The 13,896-nt window shown below is 40.1% G+C and overlaps 2 protein-coding genes across 4 annotated transcripts; both read left to right on the top strand.

Annotated features, from left to right (window-relative positions):
• The first annotated feature begins 86 nt into the window (after positions 1-86).
• ndel1a (nudE neurodevelopment protein 1-like 1a) lies at positions 87-8,804 on the top strand. Of its 3 annotated transcripts, none has more exons than XM_020107797.2 (9): positions 87-220; positions 928-1,024; positions 2,317-2,470; positions 3,910-4,058; positions 4,358-4,494; positions 4,640-4,813; positions 6,145-6,239; positions 6,376-6,521; positions 7,095-8,804. In XM_020107797.2, exons 2-9 carry the CDS (start codon positions 939-941, stop codon positions 7,183-7,185), a joined length of 1,032 nt encoding a protein of 343 aa, XP_019963356.2. In that variant the 5' UTR covers positions 87-220; positions 928-938; the 3' UTR covers positions 7,186-8,804. The 3 variants fall into 3 exon arrangements, with proteins under 3 accessions (XP_019963356.2, XP_019963355.2, XP_069373385.1); XM_020107796.2 differs by having other exon boundaries at positions 7,092-8,804; XM_069517284.1 differs by having other exon boundaries at positions 6,376-6,574; positions 7,092-8,804.
• Positions 8,805-10,063: 1,259 nt separating this feature from the next.
• On the top strand, positions 10,064-13,873 carry LOC109642855 (kelch-like protein 10). Its single transcript, XM_020107799.2, has 5 exons — positions 10,064-10,258; positions 10,444-10,924; positions 11,111-11,728; positions 11,879-12,028; positions 12,701-13,873. Exons 1-5 carry the CDS (start codon positions 10,134-10,136, stop codon positions 13,052-13,054), a joined length of 1,728 nt encoding a protein of 575 aa, XP_019963358.2. The 5' UTR covers positions 10,064-10,133; the 3' UTR covers positions 13,055-13,873.
• The last annotated feature ends 23 nt before the right edge of the window (positions 13,874-13,896 follow it).

The raw sequence follows: 13,896 nt of genomic DNA, 5'->3' as shown, positions 1-13,896 counted from the left end.
GTAACATTATGATTATTATAGCATATTATTAATGAAAAACCTTTTGTAAATGCAGTCTATGGTTCCCACTGGCAGTGAATCTGTAGATTTGGTACTTGGGGTGTATTGCTGCTGTGTTGTGAGCTCCAGCTGAGCTCAGGTCCTCGGTCAGTCGGAGGAGACTCTCGGCCTCAGCAGCTCAGATCCTCGGGCAGAATGAACTGATCCTCCCGATGTTCAGGTACAGGAACATTTCATTTTATTCTTTCATCGTGAACCAGACGAACTGATGCTGCAGCTGCTGCACATCTGGATGATGGATCATCTGAGCTCAGCATCACCTCCGCTCCTCTCTCGCTAGAATATTCTCCTGGTTTATGTTTTGATTCAAATAAAAAGAAAAGCGATGGGTATATTTTAGATATTAGAAATGCATTTATTCTAATATTTTCTCTGGTGTCTGATAGCGGATGTGATTTGTGGCCAACACGCTGGTCCATCTCCCCCTCGGATTAGAACCTCCCCACTAACTATGAGGAATTAAGATCAGAAGGTTATGTATGAATAGTAAGATTTGACAGTGTAGTCTCAGGATCTTCCTTCATTCACATTTAAAATATGATAGAAATCATAGTAAATGTAAAATGTAATGTTTGTTTAAATCTGCTCCTCAGTGGTTGGTTCTAATCTAAAGATGAATTATTCACTGGACGACAGAATCAACTATGAAGGTTTAGACTCAAGGAGCAGAGCTTTCTTTAAATCCATGTAATCTAAAGTTTCACCCCCTGTCATAGCAGCATCATACTCCCTCTTTATTAGCTCAGTTAGTCAGAAGATGTTGTTGGATCATCAGCTCTGTCACAATCGATTCAATGCTCTGGTGTAAAATGAACTTTCCTCTTTTCTTTTAAATCACTCTCGTCTCCTTATTTCTCTTCCCCTCAGATTTCTTTGCCATGGACACAGATATGACTCCGAGATTCTCCTCTAAGGACGAGGAGATCGACTTCTGGAAGTCTCTTTCCCTCAAGTACAAGAAAGGGTGAGTAACTTCTTATCATTATTTCACGACACGGGCGATATTCTGTATTTTTCTCACTCAAGCACCTGAACCAACAACACGTTTTCAAACTACATTGTGTATTTGTGACAAAGATTTGCATCTTCAGTGAGAATCAGACAATAAGTCAAATTCAAAGTATGTTTTGGCCGAAGAGGGAGCGAGTCCCCGCACACTGGGTCCGCATCTGGTGGAAAACATAGAGTGTCAATAAAGATGGACGACGTGATGGCTCCCAAAAGTGATGCCAGAACACCAGCGCTCACATGATGTTTGTTTTTTCCATTTTTAGACGTGCGTGTGCGTCCATGTGTGCTCATCCATGACCATATTAACATACTTATATAACCCTGAGTCCTGATAAAGCTGCTTCACAGTCACATGTTCTCTGCAGACGCTCTGCGTGTGAGAGAACAGAACTGACTGAATGTGTGAAATATGGATCCTGTTTACGACGTACATTTCTTGGTAAAACCCTTGTTGACGAATCTCAGTTTGTCTTGGTGCCGTGGAACGTTTGCTGGACGTCTGTGTGGCTCCAGAGAGGAAGATGGTGTTTGTTTTGTTCTTGGATGTAGAGATGAACCTCTGTAGATTATGAAACAACGACTTGGTCCAAAGAGGATGAATAATAATGATTTTCATTTCAAATGTCATTTTGTGGAATGTGTCTCTTCATGACAGAATGTCCACAAACAAACAGACATTTTAGAAACCTGAAAAGAAAAAAAGCACAAACGCAGAAACTTAAGTTTTTCTTTCAAGCTTTCTTTTTGTTTGAGTTTCCCACCTGCACTTTCAGCTTCATGCTGAATTGTCTCGCTCCAACATATATCCAGGGCTCAAAGGGCTCAAACACCGTGATGCTGGTGTGGACGTGGACAAACTATTTAACAGAAAACTGCTGAAAACTACAGAAAACACAGTTTTGCTCCTGAATATATATTTTACTGTTGAATTCTCTAAACTAAATTCCGTTAACCTCCATAACTGTGATGACGTGTCAGGGAGCGTATCTCAAACTAAATCTAACATAAGTCTAAATGGCTGCAGATACAATGAGGGAGAAGAAGAAAGAGAAGATTATTACAGGACTATGTATTGTTTCGAACTACATTTATAAAAAACTGGGAAATTCTGAAACGTCCTAAATTGCTTCCATTCAAGAGATGAATCAGGTGTGAATGTACTTGGGCTGTTTTCCAAGTGTAACGGTGGATGATGGTGTCTCCAGCCACACATTCCAACCTCTCTGACTCCACTTGTGTCTGCAGCTGCCAGGAGGCCCAGGAGGAGCTGCTGGAGTTTCAGGAGGGGAGCAGGGAGCTGGAGGCCGAGCTGGAGGCGCAGCTGAGCCAGGCCGAGCATCGTCTGAAGGACCTGCAGTCGGAGAACCACAGAGTGAAGAATGAGGCGGAGTCACTCAAGGTAACTGCTGCGCTTTGCCTCCGTGTTGGTGAAGTCCACGAGGCCGACGTGCTGCTGCATTCTCAACCAAGGAAATAGGATTTTAGCTGCGTCAAAAAATAAAATGTTGAAACGTAAAATGTAAGATTCAAAAAGGGATTTGATCAGAAATGTATGACGTGACCACCATTTTGTTTATGCGTTAGTTTAACAACATATTAACCAGCGTGTCCTCGTGTCTCCTTGAAATAAATATTTGATGCCTGTTTTATATCCTCACTCGTCTTTGAGCGCAGTCCCGTGGGAGCGAGGACAACGTCTCGCTGTAACAGCTGCTGCACTTATTTATTTTTCCTGGTGGCCTGCAGCGTCGCCTCTTCTAGATGAGAGGTCACAGATGCTGAGGTCACATCCAGAGGAGATTTACGAGAAGAGAAGGCGATGAAGTTGTTTCCAGTGTTTGTCGGAGGCCAAACTTCCTGGAGCCGTGATAGTTTGTGAATTCATGTTCGATCTAATCTGACTTCCAATCTCAACACCTGCTCTGCCCCGTGCAGGCTGCAGATTGATGCAGCTGATGTGTGCGACTCTCATAAATGATGCATCAGGTTGTGTCTGTCATTCTTATTTTCACTCAGTAATCACCAAAAGCAGGCGTAACATTTCCGAGATCACGTCTCCAGCCGGGATGAGACGTTTGTGTCGTGTCAGGTTTCACTTTTCCAGATTAAAGCAGTGTGTGAATGAAAACATGGATGTGTTTAACATGTAGGAAACTCATTAGTGACACGTTTTAAACACAAACAACACATTTTCAGAAAAAGATCACATTTCTGGACAAAAAACACTTGAGTGAGTTTTTACTTAAAAAGAATTTTAATCAAATGTACAAAAGACACCAGGATTATTTAAAACATGACATTAAAAAAAAGAAAGTCGATGAGTCGAAACCTTTAAGACTATAACACATTTTAGAAAATAGAAAAATATTTCAGAGAACGCTAATTTAGAGAAACACAGCAACTTCCTAGAAAACAGCAACATTTCTCAAAATACAACAATATTTAAGAAAACACAAGATTTTACAACGAAATCAACAAATAACACATAAAAAAACTGCAATCGTCTCAGAAAACAACGATGAGGGAAATATCTGCAAACTTGTTTCATCTAATATTTCCTTGTTTTGCTGATCGAGGCCACCGCACCACAGCCGACGCTAAATGTTTCACTGTCGTGTGAATGTGCTGAACGAGCAAACAGCAATGTGAATTCCGACACCACAGTAACAGCAGATATAGGTCAGGCCCGCCAGTGTTTACCGGGATGTGGATATATAGGTCACAAAATGGAAATGAAAAATGGATGATAAGATCTGGGTTAAATCGTGTGGAGCTCTGGCGCCGACGTGTTATAGATGAAATACATGTGATCGGTCTGGTCCTCTGCTCGTCCTGCAGGAGCGGCTGGAGCAGCAGTATTCTCAGAGCTACAAACAGATCTCCATGCTGGAGGACGACCTCGGACAAACGCGCAGCATCAAGGAGCAGCTCCACAAATACGTGCGAGAGCTGGAACAGTCCAACGATGACTTAGAGAGAGCCAAAAGGTCTGAACCCGTCTCAATGCTCAACAGAATAAAAAGCACCGAACCCTAACTGTGATGATACGTTACCAGAGTTGTAATTCTAATACTTAACAGTGGCTCAAATGCAATTGATTCGTGGCCTGAATTAAAATCAATTCTGCTTTTGCACAAGCCTGAGATATTGATCTCTTATTTGTACTTGAATAATCATTCATGAGAAAATAGGACACACACGAGGATGTTTTTATAAAAAGCAAATCAAATGTTTTTTTTAGATTTAGCTGGATTCATGATTTTGTTTGATATTTAATGTTCCTCAGAGCCACCATCGTGTCTCTGGAGAACTTCGAGCAGCGTCTGAACCAGGCCATCGAGAGGAACGCCTTCCTGGAGAGCGAGCTGGACGAGAAGGAGTCTCTCCTGGTGTCTGTGCAGAGGCTGAAGGATGAAGCCAGAGGTGATTATTGACTCGATTTTTGGAGATAACCAACACGTGGCTGCTGTGTCCCCGTTCTTCTTACTGTGACGGTTTAAAATAAGCTCTCACAGACTCGTAGGGATTTCTTTTGGTTTGTGTCCTCAGCAGATCTTTCTCTCTGCAGATTTGCGGCAGGAGTTGGCTGTGAGAGAGCGGCAGGTCGATGTAACCAGGATGTCGGCTCCGAGTTCGCCCACACAGGACAACGTGAAGATGGACAGTGCTGTGCAGGCCTCGCTCTCCCTCCCTGCCACCCCGCTGAGCAAAGGTCTGGACAACGCCTTTGCCAACTCGACAGGTAGCTGCAGCTTCTCCTCCCTTGAGTTCATTTTTTAAAATGTTTTCATTATGCTAGTAGCAGCAGGGAAATCTGAGCTGCCTCAGGAACGAAGCTGCTCAGAGGCTCATTTAGTCATTTAAAAAAAATGAATCTTATAAAGGAGAAAAACGTACATGAAAAACTTTATATTTTATTATAAAACATGTATCCAATACTTAGCATACTTTAGCATTTAACAGCTAAAGAGCCAACCAACATGGAGCTAAATGGAAAGTACATTCATCAATTGGACGGAAGCACAACTTCGAGTTGTATCTTCTGGTTACAAGTTTTGACCTGATCTGATTGTTCCGAAAATTTGTTCAAAAGATTTGTTCGAAAATTTGTTCAAAAGATTTGTTCGAAAATTTGTTCAAAAATTTGTTCAAAAATTTGTTCAAAAATTTGTTCAAAAGATTTGTTCAAAAGATTTTTTCCTAAAATGTGTTCACAATTTTTTTTAAAGATTTGTTCCTAAAAAATTTTCTAAAAATTAGATCAAAAGATTTTTTACAAAAATTTGTTTAAAAATGTGTTAAGAAATGTGTTCCTAAAATGTGTTCAAATTTTTTTTTTTTTAAAGATTTGTTCCTAAAATTTGTTCAAACAGTTTGTTCAAAAATAACATAAAAAATACTTTAGCATTTAGCAGCTAAAGAGCCAGCCAACATGGAGCGAAATGGTTTTGACCTGATCTGATTGTTCCTAAAATTTGTTCAAAATAATTTGTTCAAAAGATCTGTTCCTAAAATTTGTTCCAAACTGTGTTCAAAAAATTTGTTAAAAATTTGTTTAAAAATCAAATAAAAATACTTAAAAATGTAGCAGCTAAAGAGCCAGCCAACATGGAGCTAAATGTAAAGTACATTCATCAATTAGAAGGCAGCACGACTCCGAGTTAGTGCGTCTGTATCTTCTGGTTACAAGTTTTGACCTGAAAAGATTCGTTCCTAAAATTTGTTCAAAAGATTCGTTCCTAAAATTTTTCAAAAAATGTGTTCAAAAATAAAATAACAAATTTAAATGAAAAAAACATTTCTTTGTATTTCTCAATGTTAATAGTCAAAACTTTGAATTTCATTTCCTTTTGTCAAATCAACAAAACCACTGGCCCTGGTGAGGCTCCATGTTTCCACTGCCCCAAAGCAGCCAGAAATAATTTGTCGATGGAAACAAAAAAATAAATGTAAAAATTTTCAGTGACATTGAACCTGTCGATGATGACACTGATAATGATTCATGATCGTCTCAGGTCTTTTTTTCTTTTTGGAATTTTAGTCATAGTGTTTTCTTTTCTCTCTCCTGCTCAGTTCTATCAAATTGTTACGGCAGCAACTCGCCGCTGACTCCCTCTGCGAGAATATCAGCCCTCAACATCGTTAGCGATTTACTCCGGAAAGTCGGGGTGAGTGATTCCTTCTCACTGTGCTTCTGTTTTCTGATTCTCTCATTCTCCCCCCTACTCCTCAAGCTTCATGTCAAAGTCCCTGTGTTTCCACGGCGAAGGAGAAACTGCGTCCTCATCTTCTGTCTCTCCACAGGCGCTGGAGTCCAAACTTGCAGCTTGCAGGAACTTTGCCAAGGACCAGAGAGCCAGGAAGGCGTTTGCTCTGGACAACAGCAACGTCCTCAACGCAAACACATCCAACTACTCGCAGTCGCTCCATACGTCTTATTTTGACAAAGCGTGAGTGAAACCGAAAACTGACCTGCTCCATGTTTCGTCAGTTCATCTATGACGTGAGTGTTGTGGCTGATTGTCCCGTCATGAATTTGGTAAAAGATTGTGTCTCTTGTGGTGGAAATCAAATATGATTTAACCATAAATAAAGATGATTAAATAAAGCCAAAATATCCCGGTTATGAACGCTGCCATCTGGAGTCCAGCTGTTGTATCGAGGTCCTGCTTATACACACTCTTGACTAAGCATGAGTATATTGTAGTCAGCCACCAGGGGGCGACACAGATTAAAATAAACGACATGAATGTTTCCTAAAAACATTTGTCTCTGTATTGTTTTCCAGCAGTGGGACTCAAACCGTACACTGGAAACTGATCACAGTCCGATTATGACCGACAGTGGAAACCAGTAGAACCAGTCATTCAGGAAAATACTTTTAAAGCTCCAACTTCCAACTTCCTCCCAGTTCCTGCTGTCAAGCTCCACATTTAGCAACACGTGCACAAACACTGTGCACACGCATGGTTCTCAGAGGGACCTTTTTGTTTTAATGTCACTCTCTTATGTTTTTGCAGCAGGACCGTGAATGGACTAGAACCTGGCCGCCTGACGGCCATCACCACCCCCCCCACTGCCTCCTCTGCAGGCTTAGTGCCCCTCGCCGTGTGACGGTAACCCCCCCCCCACAACCCTAATTCCTGACCTGACACACCTGCCCTGCAACGGAAAACCACATCTAGGAAGAGTGGAAACAAAGAGGCAACACAAATGTCCATCACCGTAAAACTTTGTTGTACTGTTTCTCCTCCTCCTCTCACTCTCGGTCTGATGTTCTCCCACTTGTGCTTCGTTCCTGCTGTAATTGAGGTTCCTGTCTGTAAATTTCATGTGTTACTGTGTCTGCTGTTTGCTCACTGGCTCTCTGCTGTCGACACCTCTGAAGATTCCCCCCTGAGTTTGTGAAAGGAGTGCACCAATTAATAATCAAAGAAGGGAAATATTATGCAATCCATGTGTTCTTAATGACGCTGTTTGTGATTGTTGTTATATAATTCTAACAGGTTTTTTCTTCAACTTTCATGAGCAATAACTTATAACGTGTAATCGAGTGCCACATGAACAATGTCTCCTAATTACTGATATTTCACAGTGAGCCTCAGACGTGTTAAACATCATCTCTGGTGTCTGGGTGATTTGGGATTTCACTCGTCAACCCTGTATTTTGGTTTTAAAACAAAAAGGGGGGAGGAGGAGTCTTTGTGTCGTGGGCCGAACCCACCATCAACCTCTGAACGCTGTGACATGACGTGTACAGTTCTGGTCATATTGATCTTGTATTTATAGGCAGCGGGTAGAGTGGTGCTGCCGTAGTGTTCACACCAGTAAACCAGCTTCCTTGTATCTGTAGCTTTTAAAATCTTGTTTAATTTATTTCACAAATCATTTTCAGTGCTCTTCGTCTTGGAATGAGAAAGTGAAGCACTTTGACCTCATGTGAACTTTAAATGTCACTTTTTTTATTATTTTCATCCAAGTGCAATATTGTCTGTTTTTTTTTTTTTTTTTAAGTTTGTGGGTTTGATTTATCTCAGAATTCTTTTATGGCATGTTTTATTAAAAGTTGTAATCACACTGATCTATTATTAAAGTTGTGATTATTTGATCAGCTCGCACTGTGAAGGAAATGAGGCCGGGAAATTAATTGATTAGCAACTTATTTGATACTGAGCAAACATTCATTCTCTGGCTGAAGCTTCTCAATTGTGACTATTAGCAATTTTAACAATTTTCTTTATATTCACCATTTTGTAGACTAAACAATCGATTAAAAAAAATTAAATATATAATGTAACCAAAACAGGGTTCATTACTTTGAAAATTAACTTTAGTTGTGTGTGTGTTATATATATATATATATATATTGTTCTTTTTCATGTATCAATTGTTTAGTCTACAAAGTGGTGAATATACAGAACATTGTGAAAAAGACCTAATCATATAAAAAAAAAAATAGAGAAAATATTTATATTGGAGAAGCTGGACCCAGAAGATGATTGTGTTTGCTTTGGAAAAAAACAGATTATTGAAACATTACTTCATATTGCACAGAAAAATACAAATTTATGTTCGTTCCTATTTATTTGACTGGAAACCAAATGTGGTCTGGTTTTGTTACCACTGCTCCCCTCTGCTGGACAAACAAGTAAGTACAAAAGAGTTATCTGATTCTGAAACTCACTTTAGGCACTAAAGCCATTTAATCCCTAATAAACATATAGTAAATCACATTTTCAGTTATATGTGTCTTTACTGAAAACTGTAGACGATAAATAAGGCAGATTATTTAAAAGTTCATTGCCCTTACATGAATGAATCCTGATTTTTTACAGTACATCTTACATACATGTGTAGAGGAACATTTACCCCTGTATCAAGACAATTTCTATACAAACTGACATCAACAATAGATGTGTATTTTGTAAAATATTGTGTGAATAAGTTTCAGACAGATGTACAGTACTGTATAAAGGTTTAAACTACATTTGCACTTTTTGTTTTTCAGTAGAAAATACATTTTGGATTTCCCAACATTCCCAAATAATGTTTCTGTGAGTCATTTGAATGTAATTAAAGAAACAATAGACAACTTTTATTTTTGTGTTCAAAAAAGGGAAATGTAACAAACTCAAAATCAAATGGCCGCTGAGGCTGCTAACCTGCTTTTAATGCCAACACACTAAACATTTATGCTTTTTATGCTGTTATTGTAGATATTTCAACATATTAGAAAATGATAGTAATGCTGTTGGACTTCAAAAGCATTGTATATTATACAGCAGCAGTATGTTTTAACTTACCTTTAACTTTAACACTTTTTGAGCTGGTTTTGTCATCCAGACCTGGCATCCCTGTCCTTGAATGCAACTGAACATTTGTACCAATTTAAAGAAATTCCCTGAGCATTTTGCTGAGATATCGTGTTCACAAGGAAAAACTTTTTCGTGTGTCAAAGGTCCGAGGTGTTACCCTGACCTTGGACCAACAAATTCCAATTTGATTCCAAGTGAAAGTTTTGAACCAAATTTGAAGAAATTCCCTGGAGGTGTTCTTGAGATCTCACGATCAAAAGATCGAAAACATAATGCCTCCTGCCACTGGGTGTCACTGCCAACGCGAAGGAATAAAAACACTTAATGGTTTCATTTCTAAAAGCGTCACACTTTAATGTGGTGTCTTAAACTGGCAGCAATGTCTATATGTGTTGTACATGTAGAGCTCAGAGTGGTTACTAATGTAGACATCCCATTCATTTTCTGAAAAGAGATTTTGATGATCAACCATAATTTTTTAACCATCCACGGTCGACTTACCTCAAGCTGCTGAATGTGTAATGATGCTAGATTCTTGTTCTAGGACTATGGACTATAGAAAACTGAAGGGGTTTTATTGACTATCGGACTCTAGTAAACTATTCCACTGCCCTTTGATCTCAGACTTATAGAATCCAATTGATCCTTTGATTGACAGAGCTCCTCGATTGGTTGCCAATAAATCTAACACAGTTAGTCACAAACGTTAGCGGCTGGTACTAATGTCACAAATCCCAAAAAATTGAAATGAGTGCAACAACATATTACGATCTCCATCTGTCGGGACTATTCTGTGACGCCATCCTCGAAGTTGAGGATGTTCAATTTCGAATCCATAGGATCGTCCTCTATGATTGTAGTCTTTACTTCCAGTAAGCTGGTTACCTGATCTCAGTCGGAAGAATATTAATCTTATTGATAATTCTTACTACAACTACTACTACACTACTTTTACTACTACAACTACGACTGCTATAAGTTTATATTGTTGTTGTCAGTGTGAAATGGTTGAATATCGTTTTTAAACCCTCTGCTTTGTCTCCTCTCTAACCCTCAGAGCTCTCTTTGAACGCTGGCCAACCAAAAACAATGTTTTCCGCATACCCCTTGTGTCTGCTGACATGATGCGGCTCATCATTGAGTTTGCATACACCGGCTCCGTTGCTTTGACAGAGGACAACGTGCAGGAGTTGATGATCAAAGCTGATATGCTCAACATAATGGGCATCATACAAGCATGCGCCGACTTTATCAGTGAGAAACTCTGCCCACATAACTGCACTGGCATCTGGCAGTTCACAAATATCTTCCAAATGTCTGAGCTGCGGTGCAAGGCCTTCTGCTACATCATCAAGCACTTTGAGGAGGTTGCTCACTGCAAAGAGTTCCTGCAGCTCTCTGCGGAAGAGCTTAGCAAAATCATTGGCAAAGATGAGCTCAATGTGAGGATTGAAAGTTCTGTGTTTGATGCAATTCTGCGCTGGATCGCCCACGTACCCAAGGAACGAGAGCAACACATTGCTGTGCTTCTGTCTCAGGTAATAATAGATTTACTGCACATCTCAAGCATGTATCCTGATCACTTTAACACCTGCAGCTCGATCTGTTTGAGAAAAACAGTGTTGCCTTAAGTTCTGCTTCAGTTTGAGTTCACATTGACTGATTAATAACAGTTTTAAGTTTGACGTGATATCAACAAGTTCTGTTCCCTTGTCCCTGTGCAGGTGCGGCTGGGCCTGACAAGCGAAGATTACATCAAGACCAAGGTGATCAGCAATAGGCTGGTGAAGAACGACCCTCAGTGCAAGAAAATAGCAGACAGTTCTCTCAAAATTATATTGCACAGACTCGCACACAGATCTGTGCCATATGGTTTGAGGAACACTCTTGCCCGTCCTCGTGTGCCTCATTCAATCATGTTGGCCATTGGAGGGTGGGACGTGAGCTCTCCAATCTGCAATATTGAGGCCTATGATTTCCCTGCTGACCTCTGGATCGGCGTCTCAGACAAGATGGAGCATCCTCGGGCCTATCACGGCACAGCCTTCCTAGATGGTCGTGTCTACTGTATCGGTGGCTTTGACAGACTGAACTTTTTCAATAGCGTGGACAGGTTGGACCTGGCGACACACACCTGGCAGGAGGTGGCGCCCATGCACTACCGCCGCTGTTACGTGAGTGTAACCGTGCTGAACGGGTTCATCTATGCCTTTGGAGGCTCTGACGGACACGAACGACACAACACTGCAGAGCGCTACTGTCCTGAAACCAACCAGTGGACACTCATTACACCTATGCATTCGCGGAGGAGTGACGCCAGCTGCACAGTACTGCATGACAAGGTTTGTTATATATGGAAATAATAATTGTTGTAATAGGTAGTATTATCTTTTGCAGTTGTAATATTTCTGTATTTATTTGTGTGTGAAAACAGTCACCAGTTAAAACCAAGAAAAGACCTGGGTACTCACTGCTGCTCCCTCTCTCCTCAGATATACATTTGCGGTGGTTTCAGCGGGACCGTGTACCTGAACACAGCTGAATATTATGATCCAGAAACCAACCAGTGGACAATGATCAGCCCAATGAGATCCAGGCGAAGAGGACTCAGTGTTGCTGCATATAATAACCAAATTTATGCAGTAAGTACACGAAACACTGCTGACATCCACATATCACTTAAATAGACTAGACAAATGTATTTATTTATATCCTAACCACAGGCACATGTACATATTTTATCATTGTTGATACTTGATGGATGAATCGGTCATTTAATATTGCAAATGTAAACCCATAATGTTGTGTACCTGAAAAAAGTATCTAAATGTACAGCATCAGCAACCACCACATTTATGTAAAAGGAGTCCACAGCTGGCTAAATGTTAGCATGCTAACATTGTGTAATATTCAGTGTGTTCACCATCTTAGATTGCTACAGTGATTGAGATTTTTTCTACGGACATATATGTCTGTAACAAATCTCATGGCATCTAATTTCTTTTTTTATCTTTTAATGATTTAATTTAGAATTAGTGATTTTTTAATGTAATGTAACTACTGAGATTTTTTACTTAAAACCACAAATGGTTAAAATCTCATGGTGGTGCTAGAGAAGACGTCAGAGGATTACTTTTATGTCTGCACCTAATTCCACCCGATAGCTGATGAGATATTTTATTCCTGATAAGAGACACAAAGATCTGGACCTTCTAATCCACCAGTCAAACTATCCAACTGCTGTGTACTTTATTCTGTTTATTCTGTTTAATAAATCTTTGTTTTTCTCCATTCAAATTCTTTTCCTCCTCCAGGTTGGTGGCTTTGATGGTCACAACCGTCTGTCAACTGTTGAGAGTTATGACCCCGAGACCAACGCCTGGAACCAGCTGAACTCCATGTTGAATTGCCGTAGCAACTTTTGCCTCAATGTGATGCAAGACCAGATATTTGTTGTTGGGGGCTTTGACATCTCCTCCGTCACTCAAATGGCAGAAGTCTATATTCCTCACACTGATGATTGGTTTAACATCTGTAAGTCAGAAATCTCCCGCAGCGCCGCATCTTCCTGTGTTGTGTCCGGAATCCCCAACATGGCTGACTACATGGTATCTCGAGACTTACTGCCACATTCTGATGTGGACGATAGTTCATGGGATTCTGACTAACACTTGTGCACAAATGGTGTGCTTTTGGGCAATCAATACATTTGGCAATCAGAAAATTATTAAGTATTTAAAAAACAAAATTCAATAATAACTTTAATTGATAAAAGATTAATCTGGGCACCACCCTTCAAAGGGAGGGAAAAGATAGCCCCTTTTATTGATTAAGTCTCATGAAATTACTGACTACAAATTTGGAATTCTGATTAATATCTAGAAAATCTCTCCTGCCGAGACATTTTGAATGGGTGCCTTTTTGACGCCGCTCCGCACAGAGAGACATTTCCTTTAAGAGGAAAGACAGAGACACATGACATCCAGCTTGGGGACAGAGAGAGAGTGAGAAACTGTACCAGAGACAGAGAAACCATGTTGTAAGGTCTTATCACCATCCATTGGATTTAATCTTAGAAATTCCGCCTCCTTCAGGCTTCCTGGGAACATCCCGTAACTATTTGGGTTTTTTATTTTGAAAATCTAGCATCTTTCAGGCTTCCTGGGAACATTTTGTAACTATTTGGGGTTTTTATTTTGAAACTCCAGCATCTTATATGCTTCCTGGGACCATTCTGTAACTATTTGGGAATTTAATTTTGAAGGTCCAGCCTTTTTTAGGCTTCAGTGAACTATCTCTAGGGTTAGGAGCTTTTCCTCTGCGTGTCTATGGCGTTGCTATGGTTACTCACTGATTTGATTAGGAACACCTGTTGTCCCCCTCATTTTAGACAGACCAAGAAGCTCCAGACCACCCCTCAAACAAAAGCTTCTAACTCCAAATCTAAAAGGCCTATCTGAGAAATAAACACATTGTGAGAATCCCAATATTTTGGCCGACGTACACATAT

Source organism: Paralichthys olivaceus, chromosome 21 (assembly GCF_024713975.1).
Source record: "Paralichthys olivaceus isolate ysfri-2021 chromosome 21, ASM2471397v2, whole genome shotgun sequence".
NCBI classification, from domain to species: Eukaryota; Metazoa; Chordata; class Actinopteri; order Pleuronectiformes; family Paralichthyidae; genus Paralichthys; species Paralichthys olivaceus.
Note: the sequence above shows the minus strand (reverse complement) of the source record. Positions and strands in the feature narration are given on the sequence as shown.